At 43.7% G+C, this 23,267-nt stretch overlaps 1 protein-coding gene across 4 annotated transcripts; it reads left to right on the forward strand.

Moving 5' to 3' along the window:
- Window positions 1-1,521: 1,521 nt before the first annotated feature.
- On the forward strand, window positions 1,522-23,099 carry nck1b (NCK adaptor protein 1b). Of its 4 annotated transcripts, XM_029148001.3 has the most exons (6): window positions 1,522-1,777; window positions 7,870-8,029; window positions 10,273-10,323; window positions 10,823-11,063; window positions 18,478-19,232; window positions 19,334-23,099. In XM_029148001.3, the coding sequence occupies exons 2-6, from the start codon at window positions 8,012-8,014 to the stop codon at window positions 19,538-19,540; spliced, it is 1,272 nt and encodes a 423-aa protein (XP_029003834.1). In that variant the 5' UTR covers window positions 1,522-1,777; window positions 7,870-8,011; the 3' UTR covers window positions 19,541-23,099. The 4 variants fall into 4 exon arrangements, with proteins under 4 accessions (XP_029003834.1, XP_029003835.1, XP_055363802.1 ...); XM_029148002.3 differs by lacking the exon at window positions 7,870-8,029; XM_055507827.1 differs by lacking the exons at window positions 1,522-1,777; window positions 7,870-8,029 and adding an exon at window positions 9,870-9,905.
- The last annotated feature ends 168 nt before the right edge of the window (window positions 23,100-23,267 follow it).

A 23,267-nucleotide genomic window follows, 5' to 3' on the forward strand; every position in this document is an offset into this window, starting at 1 on the left:
CTCCCTCTAACATCACAAGCCCATCTGCTTTTTATGTCGTGGGTGATTCAGAAGCGGTTTCCTTTCTCTGTGGCTGATGCAGTGAGCCTCTGTGCCTCCCCCCCGAGGCGACTCCACACTGATGGACTGAAATAAGGACATAATAAGGACCCAGGCTGGTTGAACGTGGACGCCACTGCATGTTCTCAGCTGAACAGCAGGTGGCGGTGACCAACCACCCCAATGCTCAGTCATCCAGCGGAATAATGCTTCATCACTGTAAATTACTGTATAAGGCAATTAGTGGTTTGTCTTGTGGTTAACAATATTCAGCGGAGAGCATTTACTGCAGCAAGACGATCTTAACACATGAAGACTTCCTCTAAACATTGTAGAAACACAGTTATTGAACAACTTTATGGCTCAGTGCACTATATGTCAACAGACGTGTTATGGCAGTATGACTTATTGCTGCATTATGTAAATATGTGTTGTAACAATATAAATGATGGAGAATGAGGAAACCTATTGTATAATCAATCTGCAATATCATGGTTAGTGATGGAATAAGGCTGGTGAGGAACAACCAGCACAGACCATTAACAAAGTGCTTAGGTAGGCAAATATTTACTTGTGTAGAATCTTAGTACTATAACTGTCACAATGACAATAACAACACGTGGGGTAAATGAGACTACTGGGCTAGGATTAAGGTAATCTATCTTAATTATTTAAGTTTGACAGCAAAGAGAGCAAAATGACTATGACTAAGACTATGAAATAAAAACACTGTATAGACTAAGATAAGGGCTTTAACCCCCTGCGTACATGTCATATCATCGTGTTGCGTTGACGTGGGGTTTGGGTGCAGAAAGCAGAATACATGTTGGGGAGGCCCATCTGTTTAAGCAGGAAACAGATTGCATCCTGCAGCGAGCTGCACGACCTTCCAAATTACTCTGCAAGTCTCTATGCAACATGTTTATTAGAAACACCCCCGTTTGCCAGGAGGGACCTGACTGTGAACTTGATGATGATGAGTTGTTGTGTGTGTGCTTGTGACGGCTTGGTGCTGATGACTGGGCACTTTTATGGAACCTAAACTTTTCATAATAAAATACAGTGGCATAGGATGAACAGGCTGAAACAAGAAATTGTCAAAGGCAGCCAACATAAACCATAATTTTGAATACTTTGTTTACATGTTTTAACTTTTAATATAGTCTCCCCCTCACTCTGATTGTTTAACAAGATGCATTGCATTTTTGAATGAATCATACAGGGTGAGGCTCGGAGTGCAAGTGCTCTCCGCATTTTAAGTCAAATAAATAAAACAGATACGTGTCAGAAATACAAAACACCTTCTTAGCTCAGATCACGGGCTATTTTGCGTGAGAGATTCAATTCATCCTCCAGCCTCACTATGCGAAAAAACGTGATGCATGAGTGTGCAGACACAAAACATCGGCAGCTGCAGTGGGATTGACTGACACGGCCGTTGTCCAATGAGAAGGGAGCCCGTTCCTCGCCAACCAATCGGATGCGAGACGTGGGGTCTGAACAGCTTGTGTAGCTGCTGCTAGCTAGCCTAGCCGTGCTGCTCGGCGCTGACATGCTGTGACACAGAAATGCAGTTACAACGGGGCACAGCGTCTCGTCAGCTAGGCTAGCTTGGTGTGGTGGAGGATATCTGGCGTCTGGATATCACCCATGCACATCACCTAACGGCGTTTGTGGCAAATCTACAAAATAAATATCTCCCCAAAGGAGGCAGGAGCAGGTGGCCGTCAGATTTCAGGTAAGGCGTGTTGTGACTGAGCGTCTATAAATCTGAGCTGGTGAATCTTTCGGATCCAGCACCAGCGTTTCTCGGGAGAGCTACGGGCTAGCTTCACCCAGTTTCACCGAGCAACGGTCGGCTAGCGGCTAACTAACGTTCACAGTTGGACGGAAAAAAACAGAGTGCCAACGCGCCGTGAGGCATCTGGCTAACGGCGAGTCCGCCCTGGACCGGGAGAACCGTGCCCGAACGTGTAGGCGAAGGCTTTTCTTCCCCCCGTGGTTTCTCACCGGGTTAACGTTAGCAAAGTTGGATAACGTGACACGCTGTCAAGCTCAACTTAATATTGAACGAATAAAGCTCGAACGGAACGGGGAGACACTCGTGAAATGTGGCTAGCGGTTCCACGCGAGCCGAGTTAACGCGTTTGTTTGAGAAATGGGGAACAGAAGATGTGATTCAGCCTTGGTTACTGCAAAGGCAGCCCCCTTATATTTGATGATGCTCGGGCTGTTTGGTGGCACTAAATGGACCCACTGTAGCCCAGTCTTGGCACCGGTAGACCTTACTAGCTTCAGTATTCGGAGATCAACTTTGTTTTCATTGTACTTGTGTTAAACACACAGAAGTGGGTGTTGTAGGTCTGTGTGATGTTTAGGAGTTCTAAAGTCGTTTAGATTTAAATCTGAAGTTAAAGTATCAGGAGTGACTTGAATAAATGATACATTTTCAAGTTGTTCATTCAGTCAGTTTTGCCTGAGAATAGTTTTATCCACAGCATCTAGGGAACCAGTGATGGGTGAGTAAAATGACTTCTGACTTCTGAGACAATGATCAGATTTAATCTGGTGGTATTAATTTTAAACATGTGGTTTGTTAGATGTGACACATTCAAAGGGGTGACGCGTGTGTCTTTCCAAACACCAAAGCAGGATCTTTTACAGCTGTTGAATGGTACAGTTTCTGTAATTATTCTCACACTGACAGACCTCTTCACAGTCTCTCATTAAGGTTCCAGGGAGGTGAGAGGGGGAGAGGAGCACATTTGGCGTCTTCTCGGTGGGAGTCAGAGGGAGGATGGCCTCAGTTTGCAGGGAAAGCGATGCTACTGTCGATGCTTGAAGGCTAATGTCGCATTGCTCTTGAGTGCTGACACCAGTTTGATACTTTTTGGAAATAAAACATTAGAAGTCGTCTATTAAAAGCTCATATACTGAATTGAGAACTCCCCCTGAAGTAACACTTTCACCATTCAGCTATGCATGTTGACATTGCATTGATGTGGCCCTATTTATTTAATCTGTGTCCTATTTATAGCCCCTGTTGACTCACACACCCTCTAACGCCAGTCATGTTAGAATGTTTTGATGTTTCGTTATATAATAATTTTATCGATATTTAGTTTTAGGCTCGTTTTGTATGAGATCCTGCCCTTGCCTTATTCTCTCTTCCTTCCTTTGTGCAGCCAGTGGCCTCCAGCAGCCAAATCTGTCCCCACAGCCTAGGGGAAAATACCAACTGTGCATTTTTATGATAGCCAAAAAATTAATGTGGCTGAAAATTTCCCTGGTAAAATAACAAGCTCAGGAATTTAGCTTGTTCAGAGGCTTTGGGATTTTAATGAAGTTGACAAATGTGGGCTTCTTTCTTTCCTTTTCTCCAGTTTTATCTACCTAATTTGTTTCATTGCTTAAGCTTTTTTCCACTTGTCCGCCTACTGTGTGTCTGCACTTTATCTATTTTAACTTAGGTCACAGTTGAATTGGGAAGTCAGTCCATTGTCAAGGCACTTAATAGGTTTCAGTTTCTAAAGCATGAAAAAAAAAGTCATCAAGTGAATGGTGTCATCCCGCCCAGCTTCTGTTAAACATGATGTGTGGTTAAGATATTTGCTGACGGTTTTTATTTGGAGTAAGTGATTTGAATTCCCTGTCTGGTAGAAAAGAAGTGTGCAGTTTCAGTGGTGTTTTTCTTCATTAGTTCATAATGGTTCAGGTTTTTGGTTTCGTGGTTTGGCAGTGGAAAATGAGGATGTGTGTACTTGACTGCAGCTGTCATCGCGTTGTTGTGTACCTGTGACTAAAAGAGCAGTATTGGAAAAATCAAATTTCTTTCTCTTGATGAAAGTAGACTTTTAAAGCACAGCTGCACCTTTTGCTGTCATAACCTGAAGCTATATTTAGCCTGACCACCTCTTGATGTGTGAATTTGTTAATGATTCTACAGATCTGTTTCACTCTTGTTAGTGTTAGCCCAGTGAAACTGTGGGGGTTTTCTTTCAGTAGATGAAATAGCATCAAGAAATCAGCATGAAGCCCAGTAATTCAATAAAAATGCAGGTAAAGTAAGTTAATTTAGCCACAGTGCCTGTCACCTGCTGTTTCTGTTTGCTTTTAATGTTTTTGAATTGAAACGATATGACAAGCAGTCCTAGAAGAAACCATGTAGGAAAATGTCAAATTCAAGTCTATGATCCTGTCACGAAAACCTGAGAAACATAAGGCAGCGTTTGGGACACAAACGTAAAGTGGTGATGCAGTCGAGTTCACGTTGGAGACTACAAACATTTTTCCACAGCATGCAAAGTACTTTTTCCCCAGATGCTAATACAGTCCAGATTTTATATGGTTATATTTAGAAAACTGAACTGAGGAAGTGCTACAAATGCAAAACAGCTGACTTTACGTTTAAAGAGTTGCATTGTTTATCGTGAAGGGAATTTGTAACGTATCACAACACCCTTCAGGCTGTAGGATAATCAAGATTCTGCCCAATTATACAACATATGTAGACGATCGTGTTCCACACATTACAAAACAGAAAAGCTGCTTTGAAAATGTTAAGGGATAGCTGTATCTGCCAGTGTATCAGGAGCGGACATCTCAGCACGTTCACTCTACGCTTGTGTAAAGCTGAGGCTCTTCCTGGACCTTTTTAAGGCCCCACTGAGCTTGTTAAGTGTTAAACTCCATGACAGCTCAACTAGAAGACGAATAAACATGTAGGGCTTGTTTGAAAGGGATGCCAGGAGCAAGTCTTTTCATAAAATAGCTTGCAAAACTGCATCTTAACAAACCAGGGTTAGGACGAGGTTGGTTTGCTTTTTTATTTATTTTTTTTTTGCAGCCACAGCATTTGGACACTTTGCAGTCAATGAATGGATCATGGACTCTCCTTGATGAGAGCAATCTAGAGGCAAGTGTGAGGTCATCTGTTTGACAGCTGAAGCTAATTAAATTTGCACAGCTTAGTATTCAAATATAATGGCTTATAATAAAAATGTCCTAAATATTAGTCCTTCCAGTGTTGGTAGACAGAGGTGGAGGACTCTCTTTTTTTTTTTTTTTTTTTTTTTTTTCTGCCTCCTATCAAACATCTTGTAGATGTTCGTGCTGAGGCCAGATTTTTGTGGCATCACCATACGATCTGGAATGCCTCCTGCTCTCAAGATGCTCATACACAAGTTTCAACACGTGGCCCTCCCAGTCTAATGTCCCAAGTGGCTTGTTTAGCCCTGTTGTGACAGCACCCTAAGGCTCACATTTGCCAGGATGTACAAAGGCTAAGAGGAAGCCAGTGTATCTATTTCATCTCTCTGACACTGGCTGTCTGGGATTATTATCTCGTGGTTTACAAATGTTCAGCTATTTTGACTGTGACAATAGCTTTTTCCAGGAGGCTGCAGGTACAAGACATTCACCTGCAGTTTATTGTGTGGCTAGATTTATTTTTTATGTGGATGATCTCTTACTGAGTCCTTAATGCTTCTAGTAGTTTTAAGTAGCCTGATATCACACAAAGAACACACCACAAACAGCTTTATCATATTTGATGTTCACAGTCCTACTGCTTTGTAAACTTGGATTAGTCATTTGGAAATCCCCTGAGCGCTCAGAGTTGGTGGAGGGAACTTATTGTTTATTTGGCTATTGCTCTGGTCCCATTACTTAAATGTAGCCGTCATCAGATCTAGTAGCTATAAGCAAACAGGCCACCCAGAACAACAATTGGTAGCAGCAAGGTGTGGATACGGATGTGGATGTGTAGGCTCTGCTAATGTAGGTGGGGTTTGAAGAAACAGATCCTTCATTATACAGAGGTATTATGTTAAGGTAGATATGTGCTTAATGTTGTCAATGCTGGAGAGCTAAGACCAGTTGTAGACTGTACTGTAAATATTTAAGGTAAGACAAAGTTTCATTGATCCCATAGGAGGGAAATTCAGGTGTTAGAGCAGCATCAACAATCATGGTTTATGGTTTATTCTAAGCATTTCTTTTAGAAGTAGTATTTGAGGTGACAAGATTAAGCTGTTTCACTGTCGTTGTGGGCTAGACAGTGGTGTCCTCATGAAGCAAATGCAGCCATACAAAATGAAATAGAAAGTTAAAATAGGGAAGTGAAGACTCTGAAGCCTTAATTTTTTATTTTCAGATTTTGCGTTGGAAATTTTCAGCATCCTCTAATATGAACATGTTTTTTATTTTTATATTTTAATAGAAGTATCAGATGATGTCACAGGTTTGTATAAGCAGTCACCTGTGATCATGTAGTGTGTTGATGAAAAATAATAAGAGGTATTGGGTAATGCATAGTTCCTTGATAGAGTTCCCCTTAGCTACACAAATACTGCTTCTGACTCATTTAAGGTAGTAGTTACTCTGGGTTAGAGGAGCCTTGCTAGCGTTTACATGCAACCTTGCATTTTCACCTAAATTGCTGTGCAGCATTTCTTAAACGGTGGCATTTTTGAGCCTTTTGATGTGAAGCTTGCCTAAAAGAAAGCCTAAAACCTTTTGGTGTTGGTTGTTGTTACGAGAGTAAATCTTAGGCAGTTCTCAAAGGGACATAAGCCACAATCTATTTTAGGCCATTCCCAACTGCTGAGGGTGATCCCGAGGGGGGGATAACCAACTGCTTTCACACAGTTCATGAGCCGATGTGCTTTGTCCAAAACACTTGAGGCCCCTCTGTCCTTTTTTAATTAAGTTATAATCGTACTGGAACTATACAGTTTTCTAATGTACAAAAGCATGTATTTTCCCATCAACATTGATGTTAAAGTTTAAACTGGTGTAGGACCTCGCTAAGACTGTCTCATCTTTTTAATGAGGAGCATTACACGTATCAGTGCAAAGCAAAGATAAGTTATCTGAACTCATTTCAAACAAGGGGTCAAGCCTACAATGTCTGATTGCGTCACTTTCCCATCATCTGGTCACCCTTGTGTCCGCACTTCCTGTCTCACAGCTGGCCTGCCAAGTCTCCCATGACCCCTTGCTGCTGTTTTGTTTTGGGAGAACTTAGGACAGCTGGGATGAGACCCAGTCTCGTGGGTTTTAGCTGCTGTGGTTCGATGTGAAAAAGGGCACAAGCTGGTGCCCCTCACTCCAGGGTATCCTCTGAAGAAGCAGTAGTTCGCGAAGGCGACCCGGCCCGTGTCTAAAATGTGCGTTTTGGTGTGAGTTGGAGGAAGTGCAGCAGTGCCAGAGGGTCTGAGCGAGCAGTGAGCACACAGAGCACATTCCAGAAGGCAGCAGAGCCCTGTGATTTTAGCAGGCTGTCACAGGGATTAGGTTACCCTGTCTGCCTCTGAGATCATGCTGTCGCTGTATCTCGGCGACCCTGCTGAGCACTGCTACAGTAAGTTCTCCCACAGTGAACGCCGTCCTCATAGTCCTGTTTACTTTGTACACTACCCAGTGGTTGTGACTTCGCTTCAGAACTCGCCGTTCGCTGGAGTCCATGCTGAAGGATTCCATCCCACTTCTTGGTGTGTCATGCATATTTTATCCCCAGTATGGTTTCCCTGTGTCATGCATTCCCACTCAGGCCACAGGGTGCGCTCTCTGACTACGTCTGCTATTATTATTCTTTCTCTGTAGAGAAGCAAGGCCTTGTGGCAGCAACTGTAGACTGCAGGATGTGGTATCGTTTCATAGCAAAGTTGCACCTTGCATCTTTGTCACACTACTGATGTGCAGTTAGTGTGGTTTGTGGCTAACAATGTTGCTGCTTTAACTTTTATCGTCTTGTAGTGCTATTTTTGTTTTTTAAAAATTCTCCAAAACTAGGGAAACGCCACCGTTTTTGCTTTTTAAATATTGCAGAAGTAACCATGCCAGAGTTGGTCTGTTGCTGATGGGAAGCTCGTGTGACCCGTGTTGGAACTCTTGAACATGAGTGGGTTGCTGATAGTAACACTGGTTGACCTGCTGCTGGCCTGCAACTGCTGCTCTGGAAGCAGATAAGATGGACCTGCCTTATCAGGTTGGTATTTAATAGTTAACACTAACGTTTATTTGCATGACACAAATAGGCTTGCATGGGATTTATCAACCTCGCCAGTCTTGGGGTATTCTCACCACGCAAGATATTGGTCGTATTATCAGTTTTTTGTAAAGCGCGACATTATTTTTACTTACTTTTGTCCTGAGCAGTTCCTGCTAAAACAGCAGTAATACTCATCAAACTCCTCCTTCTGCTGTTTAGTGCTGGTGTATCACTTAAGTCTTTCTTCATAAAGCAGTTTTAGCTCATTTTGGTTCAGTCCAAAACAAAGTTATCCGGAAATCACCTAAACTCGCACTCGTAGAACCATACTTTCCACCATGCTCAGTGTTTCCGATCGCGATGACTTTGCTTTTGTCACGGTAATGGTGATGGACGGGGGTACCTGCTTGTTCTGCCAGGCAGCAGGGTAAAGGGACGTCCGCCGTTGATGCGAATGTGACACCAGTTGAGCAGCTTGACCTGTCTGACCTTGTGTTTAGTGCTTCTGTATTGGCGGGTGGCTTTGGCTTAGTTTGCAGCTGCACGATTAGCTTCGAGCATCTGTCGCCGAACTTTTTGATCCTCCCTCACATCTGCACCGTCGTAAGTCACTGTGGGGTTAATGTGTACTCCTCCGCTCAAAGGGGTGAAGCTGGGATGTGGCATGCTCTCTAAAAAAACTCTATCTGAGTAACGGATAGCCCTGCTGATGGAAGTGTGAAAAGACAGTTAGAGAGGGATGTTGTAAATGGAGAATGAGCACATGCACACACTTCTCAGCCTCTTTGGCAGACAAGCATCCAGCCCAGCCCAGCCCAGGGAGTGGAGGGATTGTTGCCTTTGTCTTGGTTAAAGAGGCAGCACTCAAGGAGAGTAAATCAGCTCTTTGTTTTTCTCTGCCGCTCCCTAGCATGTCTCCCAGTGTTCATTAATTTAATTAGAGATGGAAAAGGAGCAGGCAATAACATGCCATGAGATGGAACCGCAGCATACACCCTAATGTTTCCGGGTAAATGAAGTCAACAACACCCTACATTGGGAATCCTAACCCTGACCACAGGTATCTCATTTTTTAACATGATAATGTGGCTTTACATGAATTAGATGGGTGATTTGAGTTGCATCTCTTAACTTCTGGCTATGTTGTTGTGTTCCAACCACCACAATGGTGTATTCAGATATATTTTCTACTTTATCTTATCTACAAAATGACTAATTTTACTGTTCTTGGTTAACCATGTTGTAGTTGGCTATGCGGCCCTTCCTCCTTATGTTTGCCTACGATTAGCTCCTTGGGCTGATGGCCAGCTGTAGCTGAAACCTAGACACCACTTCTTCAAATAAAAACTGAGCGTGCTCCATCAGTGAGGTCAGCGTCTGGTCCCCGAAGTCACTCGGGTTGAGGAAGATGAAACTCCATCCCGTCTGATGACATCAGAGACGCTAAGCAGCTGCTTCAGTAGTGCTTCGCTTCCTCAGTGCTGAGTATCTGCAGTATTAACCTAAGCACAGGCCAGTTGTGCTGATGGGTAGATTGGTCATAAGACCAGCTGATGTGAATGTGCTCATTGTTGAACATGAACAAGTTGTGATTGTGGATCACAGTACTCCTAAATCATAAATTTAGATAGCCTGGGGAATTCTATGTTTTTGTGATAAGAATCAATAGAGCTCTGTTGTAGATCACATTATCACAGCATTTGCATAGTCTGAATAATTAAGAGTATGTATAAGAATAATTTATAGGCTAGTGCTAAATTAAAATAATAACCACGTATCCTCACTGGTCCTTTCCTTGGCATTCCGCCCCTGACGTGGCCATCCTGCTGACGCACAGTGCTCCGGTAATCTCTGCCATCTTCCTGACTCTCAGGTCCGTGCCTAACACAATAGACAATTGTTGGACTGTTGCTCAAAGGAAATCATCCCTTCTGTAAATTCATGAAGAATGTGGATGCTGAGATTAGTTCTATGGCAGACAATGATGATGGTAAATTATATCTGAAGAGACTAAACTATGGAAATGGTAGCTGCCATTTTGTCAGGGTTCTGGCTTGGCTGTATTACAATATTGTCCTTGTCTTGGCACAAATTACTGCATTTGCACTAGTTTGATTTTGTTTTACAGTTAATGCAGTACAACAAAATAAAGTTTGTTAGATTTGTTTGGATTGTTTTTTTTTTATTAATATTTAGAAACATATTCAATAACAAAACTGTATTGTCTGTTCTTTTACTAGGTCAACAGAAGTTTCAGAGCCCATCAAGTTCTCAGTTTTGATGCAGTACAGGTATAGAAATTATTATTTTTTTTAACGTATAAATTGTCTTGAACAGAATAGTTGTTACTAAATGTCTAAGTTAAACAACATTTTTATTTAAATATGTATTGCATAATATGTATCTATATTATTCAGTCAGTGATGTTGAATATTCATCGACTTGTCTATTTAAGAAAAAAAGAAAACAAAGACTGTGAGCAGTTACCTGCAGCAAATGTGCATTCATCATCTTAAGTTAAAAATAAGGTTTTTATTATTTAATTTGTTTCTGCCCTCGTTTAGGTTGTCTTTTTATCACTTTGAGTAGCAGTAACTGTACAAAAGGTGCCATTTACCTGAAGTAATCGATTTTTGTTGCTGTCGGTAGTACTGTGCATAAGCAAACAGGGGCCCTGATTACATCAGACACCATCAGCAGACAAGTGTCCTTATTAACTGAGTGCAAATGTCAGTGTAGAATTATAGTTTTTGCACATCTAATGGCTTTCTGTGTGTTTCTCTGGCTCAGTGTACCTCGTGCAAGATGACGGAAGAGGTGATTGTCATCGCCAAGTTTGACTACATGGCCCAGCAGGACCAGGAGCTGGACATTAAAAAGAACGAGCGTCTCTGGCTCCTCGACGACTCTAAGTCCTGGTGGAGAGTTCGAAATGCAACCAACAAAACTGGCTTTGTGCCATCAAACTATGTAGAGAGGAAAAACAGTGCCAGGAAAGCGTCTATAGTCAAGAATCTGAAAGACACGCTCGGTAAGAAAAGAATGTCATCTTTATGTGTTGTACATGTGAAACGTTACCAATTAGTGCTTTTGTGTGTGTGTGTTTGTTTTTGCTTACATTTATAGTTAACTTCACTTCTTTGGTCACTTATACTTATAACATATTTGTAAATGTAGGCCGGGTTTCAAGAGTTGATTGATGCTATTCAATCTAAACCAAACTGAGTCACAGCGAATCTCATTAGATTCTCTACTGACTTTGTCTGTGACCACAGTGCTGTGGTATGTTATGTACTGTATCCTGGCCTACACAGGAAGATGGTCTCGGGCTGCTCTGATTGGTAGACGAGCTTTGAGCTTCTGCTTTCTGTAAGCTTGACTAAAGCAAAGACTTGGTATCTCACTGCAGCGCTTGTACCACAGTTTTTCATGTAAGGAGGTGATTTCCCATTTTGACTTTAAAGCCTTTGCTCAGGTAAGACGGAGATATATATATATTTTTTAACACAAGCTGTTCATAAATGTTTAATTTTGACTGTTTTTGTCTTCACATGTGCAGTTAGAATAGATGTGTTGTTCTAAATTTAAGGAGGCGTAGGTGTTGTCTGTACCGTTAACGTGCAGTCATTTTTCTGGGCAGTGACACTTGCTGAAGGCCTTGAGGAAGGAAGCCAAATGTAACTGCACATATAAGCCAAGGTTACCATTTGTCTTCACTTAATGCTTTGTGATGACTACCATCCATGATCATTTAGGATGCACTGTCTGGCCCGTGGCTTCCAGCCTGCACCGAATCACTTGGCATCTCTTTTGCCTCTGATTGCTCTGTTTGATCATTTCTGTTGTGGTTTTAGAACATTTAATGGTCTTGACTTGGTTTTTGATGATTCCCATTGTTCTATCTCCAACCCGATCTGCTCTGCAGTGACGTGTTGTTCAGGTATGCTATGGTTCTGTTTGTTGTTGCCACAGCTTTTTAGATCAGGTCAAAATATAGAGTTTGTAGCATCTTAATATTATCTAGTGTATTGTAATGCTTAACTGCAAAGTCTATGCCAGCGCCCGCTGTTCATGGGCTCGTTGTAAACAGCATAACACCAGACCACATGGATGAGACAGACGAACTGGGTAGTCATATCTGTACTCACCTTTTGATGTGGTCATGAGAAAAGACCAGGGAGTCCTCAAAGGGGTCAGCCCACGCAGGATCTCATCAACAGAAAGGACCGAAAAAATGGGGGTGTTTCCAGTCCTGCCAACCAAAAGCGTTTCATCACATTTGTCACCATGTCGCACTGTGCGTTGGACCTGTGAACCTTGTCTTCCTTTCAGCTGCACTTGAGGGTTTTTGTGTGTTGTGGTGCGAACAGGATGGTGACATTTGGCCCTCCTCAGTTATGAAATGCTCTGAAAGATGATATGGGAATAAAAAGAGGTCACAATGTGATTTCTACTACTTGTGCTTAGGTTTGCTCAAAAGTGTGCGGGTTCATTTCGTGTTTCCATTGTCATGCAGTGTAGTAATAAAGCTTCCTGTCGCTTACCACTTGATTTAATAACGTTGTTGACAAACCAGCTGCATGAAGGAGAAACACAGGCAGGCTCACGTCTTACGTGTTTGTTTTTATGTATAGTTTATATATACCTTTTTGTCAATTTAAATTAAGTGAAGCAAACCAGTCATTATTCCTTCATTCATTATGTGGGTTGAAAAAAATGTATTCCCGTTGCTGGGTGTGGAATGGTGTCATCATTCGAAGGAATGTGTCAGGGTCTGATCCTTCTGTAGATGGCCGTGTTTAGCGGTGTTTAGCCGTGCGTGCGCTATGTGGCGTTTGGCCACTCGTGTTTCCTGGGCCCGTTGCAAAGTTACAAGGTTTGTCTCTACAAACAACTGTAGTCGTGTGACACACGGCCGCTCGCTGAGTCACTCGGCCGTGGCAGAGTCCACACAGATGCCCTGCAGTGTGCGTACCACCGGGGCCCTCTTTAGTTTGACAGTAAATCTGCATTTATGCTCCTTCACTTTTCGATTGCTCTCTCCTTTTCATCTGTTTGCTTTCTCTGAGCTTCAACCCCCCTCCCCCCCCCCCCCCCCCCCCCCATCTTCCCCTCTCCATGAGGCCTCTGTACTCTCCCTTCCAGAGCTGGACCGGAGGCCTCTCGGTCTCGCGCTCTCATTGGCTAATCCTGACCACATGGTCAAGCAGGGGGCTGCTCTATCCGCCCAGCTCTCTGGGTGTTCACACGGAATAACTCTACAGCTGCAGTGGGAACGGAGCAGGGGCCGGGAAGCGCGAGGGAGAGAGCGAGCCCAAAATGGACATGGCTAACCTATTCAAGCATTTCTTTCGTGAGTTTTCAGCTTTCTCAGCCCTCTGTAGCTGCTTGGAGTGTTGTCTTATAAGTGTTGTGCTGAGCCTCTTTACTTTCTGGCGGTACTAGAGTGTTGTCAAGTTTTTTTTTTTTTTTTTAGTTTTTTTTTTCCTCTTCCTTTGTGATTTCTTTTTTTTTTTTTTTTTTCATGTAGCTTGTAAGTCTGTCTCATCTTCAGGCTAGCTTAATGATGTCATATGATGTCATATTTAGAGCCGGCAGAAACTGTTTGATTATTTTTGTACCAACATGTTGTGCTGATCGAGAAGGGAGGGGGAGTCTTAACAGCTTTCGAGCCTCTGTCTGTGTGAGCGGCTGCAAAGACTGGGTGGAAATGCTTTTGAAAAGCTCTCTGCTGTGCCGAAGCCTGTAATTGCCTCAGCAATCCCTCTCTGTCTCTTTATTTTAAACACACACACACACACGTATAGATACACCGTAATCTGACTTAATTTTGATGTTAGATTTTTTTCCTAGTGAGTGGGCTGGAACTTTAGCTGATGGCTTTATTGCGTTTGAAGCCCTCCACCCTGTGTAGGAATATCGCCAACGCGGCCGAAGCAGTGTGTTTTCTTTTATGTTACCCTCAGGGTGAGCTCGCGCATTCTGGGAGGGTCCACCCCACCATCAGTCATGAGCTACAGTCAGAGGGACGTGGGGTGCTCATAGAACACTGTAGTCATTGTGCTGGGAGGAGGTGAGGGTCTCTGCTGATTGACCTGGGCTCCCATCTCCTACACCTCACTCGCTTATCAGAGGAATGTCATTTCTCAATCAGGCCGCTCAGTGGCTCGTGGAGACTTGGCAGGAAAACGAACACGGTGCTTCTTCATTCCCTGTAATCTGTAGCGTCACCTTGTAACTGTTGAGTGGTATCTCCTGTCTTTATCTTTCCTGTGTGTGTGACTGCATATACTCTGATTGGCCTGCTGGCAGAAGAACATAGACTTTTTATGTTTAAACTGAGCTCTGTTGGTCGTCTCTCTCTTTCTTTCCCTGTCTGTTTTCCTGTTTCTTAAGCTTCCCAGCAAGCGGAAACTCTAATTTAAGCCACATTTCTCCCTGCGCTTTGGAGGCACGCAGGCCAGAGAGGAAGTGAGAAGTTAGGAGGAAGTTGAATCATTGTGCAGGGTCTGTCTGTTGGTGTTTCAGCTCCAAAACTTTTTTTTTTTTCTTTTTCTCCTTTAACTCTCGCTTCTCTACAAATTGGCACAAAAGAAAAAGACAATCATGTCACAAACCAAAAAATTATTTGGAAAGTTGTCAGCCTCGCGTAAGCCTTGGATGTCTTCATTTCTCCAGAAAGTCTGTCCTCGTGTTTTTTTTTTTTTTTAGTTTTATTTCCTGCCTTCTGCCATAAAGAATAGCCAGGCAGGAAGTGAGCAGCAGCCTGAGCTTGTAGACAAGAGGCCACCACTCTAAACATGTTTGTAGTGGACAGCTCTTATTGTATGTAATGGTCTGGAGGACTAGGGTTGTAGTTACTTACTATCTTATTATCTTACTACATTTGTGCATGTCGAGTAGCGACTTAAATATCTCCACCAAACAGAAGTGTGAACTGCCTAAACCACCGAGTGCATGACTAATGCTTGTGCGGAATTTGAGCTTGGATACGATACATCTACCTGTTGTCAGTCTGAGTTCATCTGGGCTGTAAACTAAATTAGCGCCCTTCCCTCTCACTCCTTCAGCGCCGCTCCATCATTGAAGATGATGACTGGCTGCTTTTGATGTCTCAGACAGCTGAAGTTGAAAGAGCTCTGCACATTTCCTGCGCAGCGATCAGTCAGACATGCAAGCAGCTTGATGGACGCTTTAGTCTTATAAAGCAGCCGCAGATCATCCCCACTGATGAATGCAGCAGCTAGAAGCTCTGTGCGCTTTCTTCTGTTTATGAGTGACCCACTCACAAACTATCCAGAGCCACAGGGCTGTGCCACGATACTTGTGTTTCATCAATTTTGGGTGATTGTGTGTGACGTTAGTATAAAAGCATGTATGTCGTGTGTTTTAGTCGACTTTCACAGCTCGTCAAAATGGTCGGGGTTTTTTCTTTGTCTACTTTACTGCTGCTGAACCTGTTCCAGTGATCACGTTCAAGTAGGGGGACGTTCAGAGACCGTCAGACAGCCTGACGCAGGGTGTTGTCGTCCAGAGGAAGAGCCCTGGAATGGAGGGAAGCGGAGGGGTCGAAAGGGCCCAGGCAGACAATGGCCAGCCAGCGAGTGTAGGGAGAGCGGAGTTAAAAAACAAAACTAGTTTCTGCCTGTCACTGCCGGCCAAAAATACACCCGAGCACTTTCTCCTCCTGTATGTTTTTAAAAATGAGTCCCATTCTCTTTGTCAATTACCGCCATCTGACTCTACGTGACTTCCTTTCCCGTCATCCTTCTGTCAGGAAATGCTCAAGAAAAGGCCTGTGACGTGGAACGAGAACAATTTCTAGTGCTCACTACTACTTACTTATGTTTCTTCCGTCTTGTAAGCCTTTCCAGTGTAGCAGACGGGTAATGCCGCTGTGTGGTTTTCAAAGGAAGCATTCACTTGTAGTGTACTCTCCTTCACGTAGTAGCAGTATGTAGGGTGAATGTCGCGTCTGGGGGTAGTGGGTGATGCCGTGTTCTGAATCCTATGACGTCTTTGCAATTTCTTTTTTTATTGAGTGCCTAATATATAATTTTGTTTTTACTGTTTAAACATTCTGTCCATATTTTCGACCATTACAAATTCACACATGGGAGAACATTCCTCTTACTTTTAGCCTGTTAATACCAGGATGCAATTGGAATCAGTAACTGTTGGCTACAGCGGAAAACAGCTGTGCTCACCACTGAAGACAGTGGCCTTCCTCTAAGCAGGGCCAGGCCTGTGTGTTTGGTGTGAGAGCTGGTAAGATAGGAGCATAAACTCTGTTCTTTTACTTGACCTCACCACAAAACCATGACGGACTGGCTCTCGGACTAGCAGATGATGTCAGTAACCGCCCTTTATCGTCTCCCAGGATCCTATGCGTGTAGCCGTAAGGGAAAATTCCAACTGCTCCTCATTGCGTTGGCTTGAATAGTCAAATGTCGGGCTGTGGGCTTGGGGCTCTGTTTCCAATGCAAAGTTTGCCTGTGATTAAAGCAGGAAGCAGCAAGTAAATCCCACACGGCCGGTGATGAGATGTGCGATACCTGGCCAGACAGATAAAGGGTAATGTGTCAGTTGTTGTATTACGCAAGAGGCAAATGATACTCTTATTTTTGCAGGGTTGACCTCTGACCTTTTTGTTTGGAGCAAACCAGGTCATTTCCTCCTGTGCAGAAGACACATCCTGGGGTTTGCACCTGCAGCATTTTTTTTCCTAACATGCACGTGAGATATTTTACCGCCTGTGGCTCTATATTCTGTCAAATATGAGCTGTTTTAAACTTTAGAGAGAATTATAGTGCTGGCGTTAAACGTGTGCATTTCTTTAGAAGGAAAGACATTTTAAAGTCAGATGTTTTAACCTTGGACAGTTTGTGGTCTCTTTCTTGAAGAACTGCATAGGGGGGTAACCAGACAACCACCTACAGACATCAGCTCTTAACACCCTGTCTGGAGTCTATAGTTACGTACAGTGCTGTGACTAATGACAGGGTCTACCAAGAAGCAATTTGATGTTGGACTCTCTGCGCCGCCATGAAATTTGTCTGCTCTCCTTGAGTCATGGACACCTTTCAGTAACAATTTATCGGTGGTAAAACGGATCCAGTGTGGCATTGTAACACGTTAGTCATGTTCCTGGCTTAGGACACAAATACAGACACAAGCACCACCCTCTGAGCACCGTCCTGAGGACTACACCCTGCCTCGCTGTATAATTTCACCATGCTGACTTTTGATTATGCAAGCAGTGTTTGCAGCCGTGCGAACGTAATCAGAAATGGTGCCGACTTTGGTCTGGTTGCCGTGTCTGCTATCTGGCTCATCTCCACTTCTGTCCTGTTTGCCTACATCATCATCAGTGACACCATAGGCCCGTGAAGATAATGGCAATGAAAACGTTTAGCTTTGCAAAATGGTGGACTGCTTCTTGCCTTTTGTTAGAATGTATAGATGAGTGTTGAAGCTAGCTTCTTGGAAAGTAGGAAGAAGGTGTGATCTCACCACTGTGTCTTCTGGTAGCATGTGTTTCATGCAACTGTGAGCCTGCGTGCCTGCCAAGTGGAAATTCTTGTCCAGTAAGACCATAGGCCCTGCCAAGACGCGGCCTCTGGGCTCCATAACCCAGGAAAGGCTACAAGGCCTGGTAATCCCCCTTCAGTTCCGATGTGCTGCCACCGAATTAACATCTTGCTCCATGCCAGGAGGTTGACTGCATTGTGTGATGAATTCACCCCGTGGTCATTCTGTGTGTTTTGATAAACGAGCTCTGATTCTGCACCACATTGCACTGAAGTCAGATAGTCAGCTCAGATGGGATGAGGGAGTGGATCATTTCTCCAGGGGAGGAATGACGATTGAAATGAGGGTTTGCAGAAGCAGAAGGTGGGTTTCCAGCTGCGGTCCACGTGTCCTGGGGCACGTTGTTTTTTTTTTTGTTTTTTTTGTTTGTTTTTTTTTTTGCTACAAATTTCAAGGAAACTGTCGTTTGTAATTGATTTCACAGTCGAGGAGTGGGAAGTAACGTTTGGGTTGCACAGACACTTTAGGGCGATGCAAAGAGTTTTCATCCTACTCAGATTTTTTTGGTATTTTGTTTTCTCAGCAGGTTTAATCCTCAGGAATGTATTTGGCCTCGGAGTGCGTGGGCCTAGTGCTGTAATGTACAAAAAAGAATGCTGTTTAGCCCTGCTTACCCACCATCTCCGTATTCCAGTAAAGCCTTCTAATGCGTATAATCACTGCTTGTTATTTGAGGGTTTTGTCTCCCGCTTTAAATTTTCACAGGTGTCTTAATGGAGCGTGCGTGACTGTTTTTTGTCTCCTGTTAAGATGAATCGTGTGTGTGCTGATTCAACGGGCCTGTTGCTCCCAAGGTTTTTGGTGGATGCTTATGTTCTTTAGCTAAACTGTTCTGCTTTGTTTCCTTGATCCAGGGATTGGGAAGGTGAAGAGCAGAAAGGGGGGAATGAGAGACACGGCCTCCAACGCAGACTCGGACATGTATGCAGATAACGGCGAGCGGCTGTATGACCTTAACCTGCCTGCCCTGGTCAAGTTCAACTACTCGGCAGAGCGCGAGGATGAGCTGTCTCTGGTCAAAGGCACGCGGGTGGTGGTGATGGAGAAGTGCAGCGACGGCTGGTGGCGCGGCAGCCACAACGGACGGTCCGGATGGTTTCCATCCAACTACGTGACGGAGGATGTGGATGGCACCGTGGGGGGAGGCGGCATGGGAGGCTTCGGCGACCCGGCCGGATCACTAACGGAGAAACTCGCAGCTGTGGTGAACAGCACCACAAACGGGAACCGGGTGCTGCACACCGTTCAGGCGCTCTACCCGTTCAGCTCGGGCAACGAGGAGGAGCTGAACTTTGAGAAGGGCGAAGTGATGGAGGTCGTGGAGAAGCCCGAGAACGACCCGGAGTGGTGGAAGTGCCGCAAGGTGGACGGACAGCTAGGCTTGGTACCTAAGAACTACGTCACTGTGCTGGACTCCACGTCCCATAAACCCACAGCGGGGTCTGCTGGGCCGCCTCCACCCGACTGTGACTACATCTCGCCGTCGGGCAGCGGGCACTTCGCCGGGAAGGAGTGGTACTACGGCAAGGTGACGCGCCACCAGGCAGAGGTGGCCCTGAACCAGAGAGGCATAGAGGGAGACTTCCTCATCCGAGACAGCGAGTCATCGGTTAGTAAACATTCCACCAATCACAGCCTTTCACCTGGTCTGTCTTTGTTCAGTCAATGTGTGAATACTATGTTGTTGTTTTTTTGTTTTTTTTTCTACAGCCAAACGGCTTTTCCATCTCCCTGAAGGCGCAAAGCAAGAACAAGCACTTCAAAGTGCTTGTTCAGCTGAAGGAAAACCTTTACTGCATTGGACAGCGCAAGTTCAACTCTATGGAAGAGCTTGTTGAACACTACAAAAAAGCCCCCATCTTCACCAGTGAGCAGGGAGACAAATTGTACCTGATCAAGGCCCTGGCTGCATCTTGATCACGTTCCCTTCCTAAAACACACACACACACACACACACACACACACACACACACACACACACACACACACACACACACACACACACACACACACACACACACACACACCTACACATTGTTAACTGAACCTGTATATCTATATATAAATATATATATATATATATATATATATATATATATACACATACACACACATACAGACTGTTACGCCAGAACACACACTAACATTTAAACTCAAGCCTGTGGACTTAACACATCATCAGGACTTAAATGCCCAAGTTGTGAGCATTCCAAGAGGCGATGTGGAAACAAAAGCATGGGAGAGACTGGGAGATATGGAGGAAAGAGACAAAAAGACTATGGACTCCTGAGAGTTGACTACAGACCTCTTGGTCGCCTATTTTAAATTATCCAGATGTGTTAGGTCATAGGTAATGCCATGTATTTCAACCTTGGTATCCATTAGAATTACATTTAGTTTTTTTGTTTTTGTTGATAATATAATCTTTTACAAGTTTGTTTTTAAAATGTGATTTCCTTTTCTTTTATTTCCTTTTTCAAACTGTATCCAAGACACAACAACGAACCGTGTGAGACATTTTACAGAGGTTAGCAAATACAGAATTTGGCCTAGAGGTTTATGTTTTAACTCAATTCTGTGTTGTCTGTCTTACTGTAATCGTTGTGGACGCACTAATCCACAGCCTTTGATAACTGCTAATCAAGAATAAAATTAAGTGACCAAAATATATTTATTGATACATTTCTGTTAGAATTTTTTTTTTTTTTTATGATTTTTCTTGTGCGTCTTTAAACACCCGCCTTTTTGTACAACACAACTGCTTGTGTCTCATTGCTGTATCCATATCATGTGAATGTTACAAAGTACAGACAGTGGCTTCAAATCTTGACTTTGCATGCAGACAGAGTAGTATCACACCTTCTCTTAATCGTTTCACCAGTGAAAGAGGAGGCAACAGTATCAATGTATCTGAAGGTCATATGAAAAGTCTGAAGTTTTCTTCCTCCTCATCCGGAGCCTTCTGCAGGACTGTGACTGACAGCTGCCCCCCAGCTGTTGCCGGCTGCAGTGACTGGAGATGGGGAGGGAGGATGGCACGGGTGAGGCGGAGCGATGGTGGGGGAGAGACAGTGCTGCAGTTTCTGGAGGTAGGAGGGATGTGGCGAGACCGTTGAGGGGATGTCATTGCTCCTGAATTAGTGATCACTGGAGCAAAGTGGAGGGGGGAAAGGTCACACAGGGGTCACGTTGTGGTTTCAGAGCATATAAATTGAGTTGGGAGATGGCCTTGCACTAAGGTTTTTCAGAAACCAGTCTTGTATGGCTTCTTAATGTGAACGAGTTGAATTAGATGTTTTCCAAATCTAGTCAGACATTTATTTTCACCTTTAATTTGTCTAAAGGCAAAAGGAAGCGTTGATTTCAGCCTGTTTTTCCACATGCATGACCTGCGTCAAGTTGGAAAAAGGTGCTTCTCAATGTTTTCAGTGCACATGGTTTCAGTTGGAATATGAATATTGAGTGTAATTGGACCAAGTAGTGTTTTGGATTCTGGGCAGCTAGCTCCAGTGCCTGCAGTCAGATGTAAAGCAGCATTGACGGGGAGTCACTCCAGCACTAGGCTCGTAGGGATGATGCCTGTGGTGATGAGTTTTCCAGCTGTGGCAGAGAGGGAGCACTGGAAGAGGGATTTCTCAGAAAAGTAATGGAAAAGTGGACCCTTAGACAACAGCAGTGCACTGGGATTTAGGGAGGAGACTTATACTGTTCCAACAGTGTGTGGAATCCAACTCCCAGTCAGACCATTTAGGAAAAGGAGCACAGCCAAATGTGCATGTATCGTAGAAGAGAAGTAAAGATTTGGGGCGTTCAATCAACCCAAGCAAGTCAGTGATTCTTCAAAGAGCACAACCAAGGGTGTTGACAGAGCTTATGCAACTCTGACGGCTGTTTCATTTGATTTATAATGGGTGAAAATGGCAAAATCTAAATTTACACCTGCAATGAATCTTTATAATTACACAGTAGTATAAAAGAAGTTTATACGTTGGAAAAAGCAACACTCCAGGATGAGCCGTCGTCACTGGATTGGGTTGATTTGGTAAAATGAGTCACAGGATTGTTCATCACATGACTTGTGATTTAATTTTAGACTCCGCAACGGTTCAGACTGGCCATTTTACCCATAATGCCTTTTTTCTGTCGGCGTATGTGGGGTTGCTGTGCTCGTTTTCCCATGCTTTCTGTATCTGCCTGTCACCGTTCCATTCATGTGCAGTCACTCCTCTGACTCTGTCATTACACCCGCTGTCTTGCAGTTGCGTTGGCGCCGCGTTGCAGACGATCTGTGTGAGTGAGCGTTTGCCTGCGAGTCCATCGGCCGCTGTCAAGTGTTCTAGTTCTGCAATGCAGCGCAGCTTTAGTGACAAACGCCAACGCAACGTGCCCCAGTTTGAAGGATTTAGGAGAGTTTTAATGTGCCTTCACAGCTTTCTGTCAACCAAAGCTTCAGTGTCGTCGACACCCCCCCCCCCCCCCCCTCGTTTTATTTTTTTTTTTTAGATCTTGTTCTTCCCATTTGTCTTGTCACGGCTACATCTTGTGGTTAGCGCTTTGCATGTGCATCACACGAGTCTGATTATGGAACGTGTTGCTGAGGTGGTTACTTGCTTTTAGTTGCTCTAATGTAGGTTGACTTGTCATTACTTTGTATGTGTTAGTTTCAAGTGACCTTATCATTGCTGATCACATCAAGCATAACCTCTTAAGCAAACAGTGAATGCCTACAATACATGTACAGTATAACATATGTGCCGAAGCATAGCCCCAGGTGTGATGTAATCATGACCTGAATCTCATGTGCGAGTAACGGTGTCACGTATTGTTCATCGTGAGGAAACTGTCCCTGGTTTCCAAGCGAATGGTTTGTCTGTATTTCATACTAGTGTGGACATTCACTTTTGCAGTTTAGCCACCTAAATATGTAAAAAGAAAAAGTCCTCTAATTAAATGTTTTACTTGATATTCAAATACAAACTACAGTATCTCCCTCCATAGATATTATAAGCTGGGATCTCTTTCATATTACGCCAATGGACGGTGCACGAGTAGCTGTACAGAAATGGTTCTAACATTAGCTTCAACATCCAACGAAACCAGTTGTGACGGATATTATCAAGAGACTGCTTATCAAACCGTTTCACCAAGAATGACACCACAGCTGGAAGTCTCGGAGGCCTGAGCTAATCTCAAAGCCCAAGATTTCTTGATAATATTCAGAGCAAACAGTTCGTGTTTAACTTTGGTGCTTTTGTACTGCTTCTCTTTCTATGGTTTTCCTCGTTTCACTAAGCTTCGTTCTGTTATGAGAGACGGTGAGGAAAAACGGACCTGTGCTATGGAATGATAAAAGCAGTGCTGTGAAAATTAAATGTCATGTTCTTAATACTGTTTATGTGAGGGGATATTGTCTTCAGGTGTAATAATTTAGAGAGTTTATTAGTGTTCAAAAGATGTAATAAACAACAAAAAAGTCTGCTGCCTTCAGTCATCCATAGTGTCTCAGAAGCAACCGTTAAATGTCCTTACTTCCATTTTTTTTTCCTTTCAAGCTAATTATACTGGATTTTAAAATTGCAATAATGGGATATTTTTGTGCTTCAGGCTCCGCTATAATGTGATTGTAATGCAGTAGAAATTGGGC

The sequence above is a fragment of the Betta splendens genome, chromosome 4 (genome assembly GCF_900634795.4).
Source record: "Betta splendens chromosome 4, fBetSpl5.4, whole genome shotgun sequence".
NCBI classification, from domain to species: domain Eukaryota; kingdom Metazoa; phylum Chordata; class Actinopteri; order Anabantiformes; family Osphronemidae; genus Betta; species Betta splendens.

Bases quoted from the DNA above. Each gene is read 5' to 3' on its own strand.
- nck1b (XM_029148001.3), top strand. The intron at 11,064-18,477 runs GTAAGAAAAGAA...TCCTTGATCCAG, and splicing joins GAATCTGAAAGACACGCTCG to GGATTGGGAAGGTGAAGAGC. The intron at 19,233-19,333 runs GTTAGTAAACAT...TTTTTTCTACAG, and splicing joins TCCGAGACAGCGAGTCATCG to CCAAACGGCTTTTCCATCTC.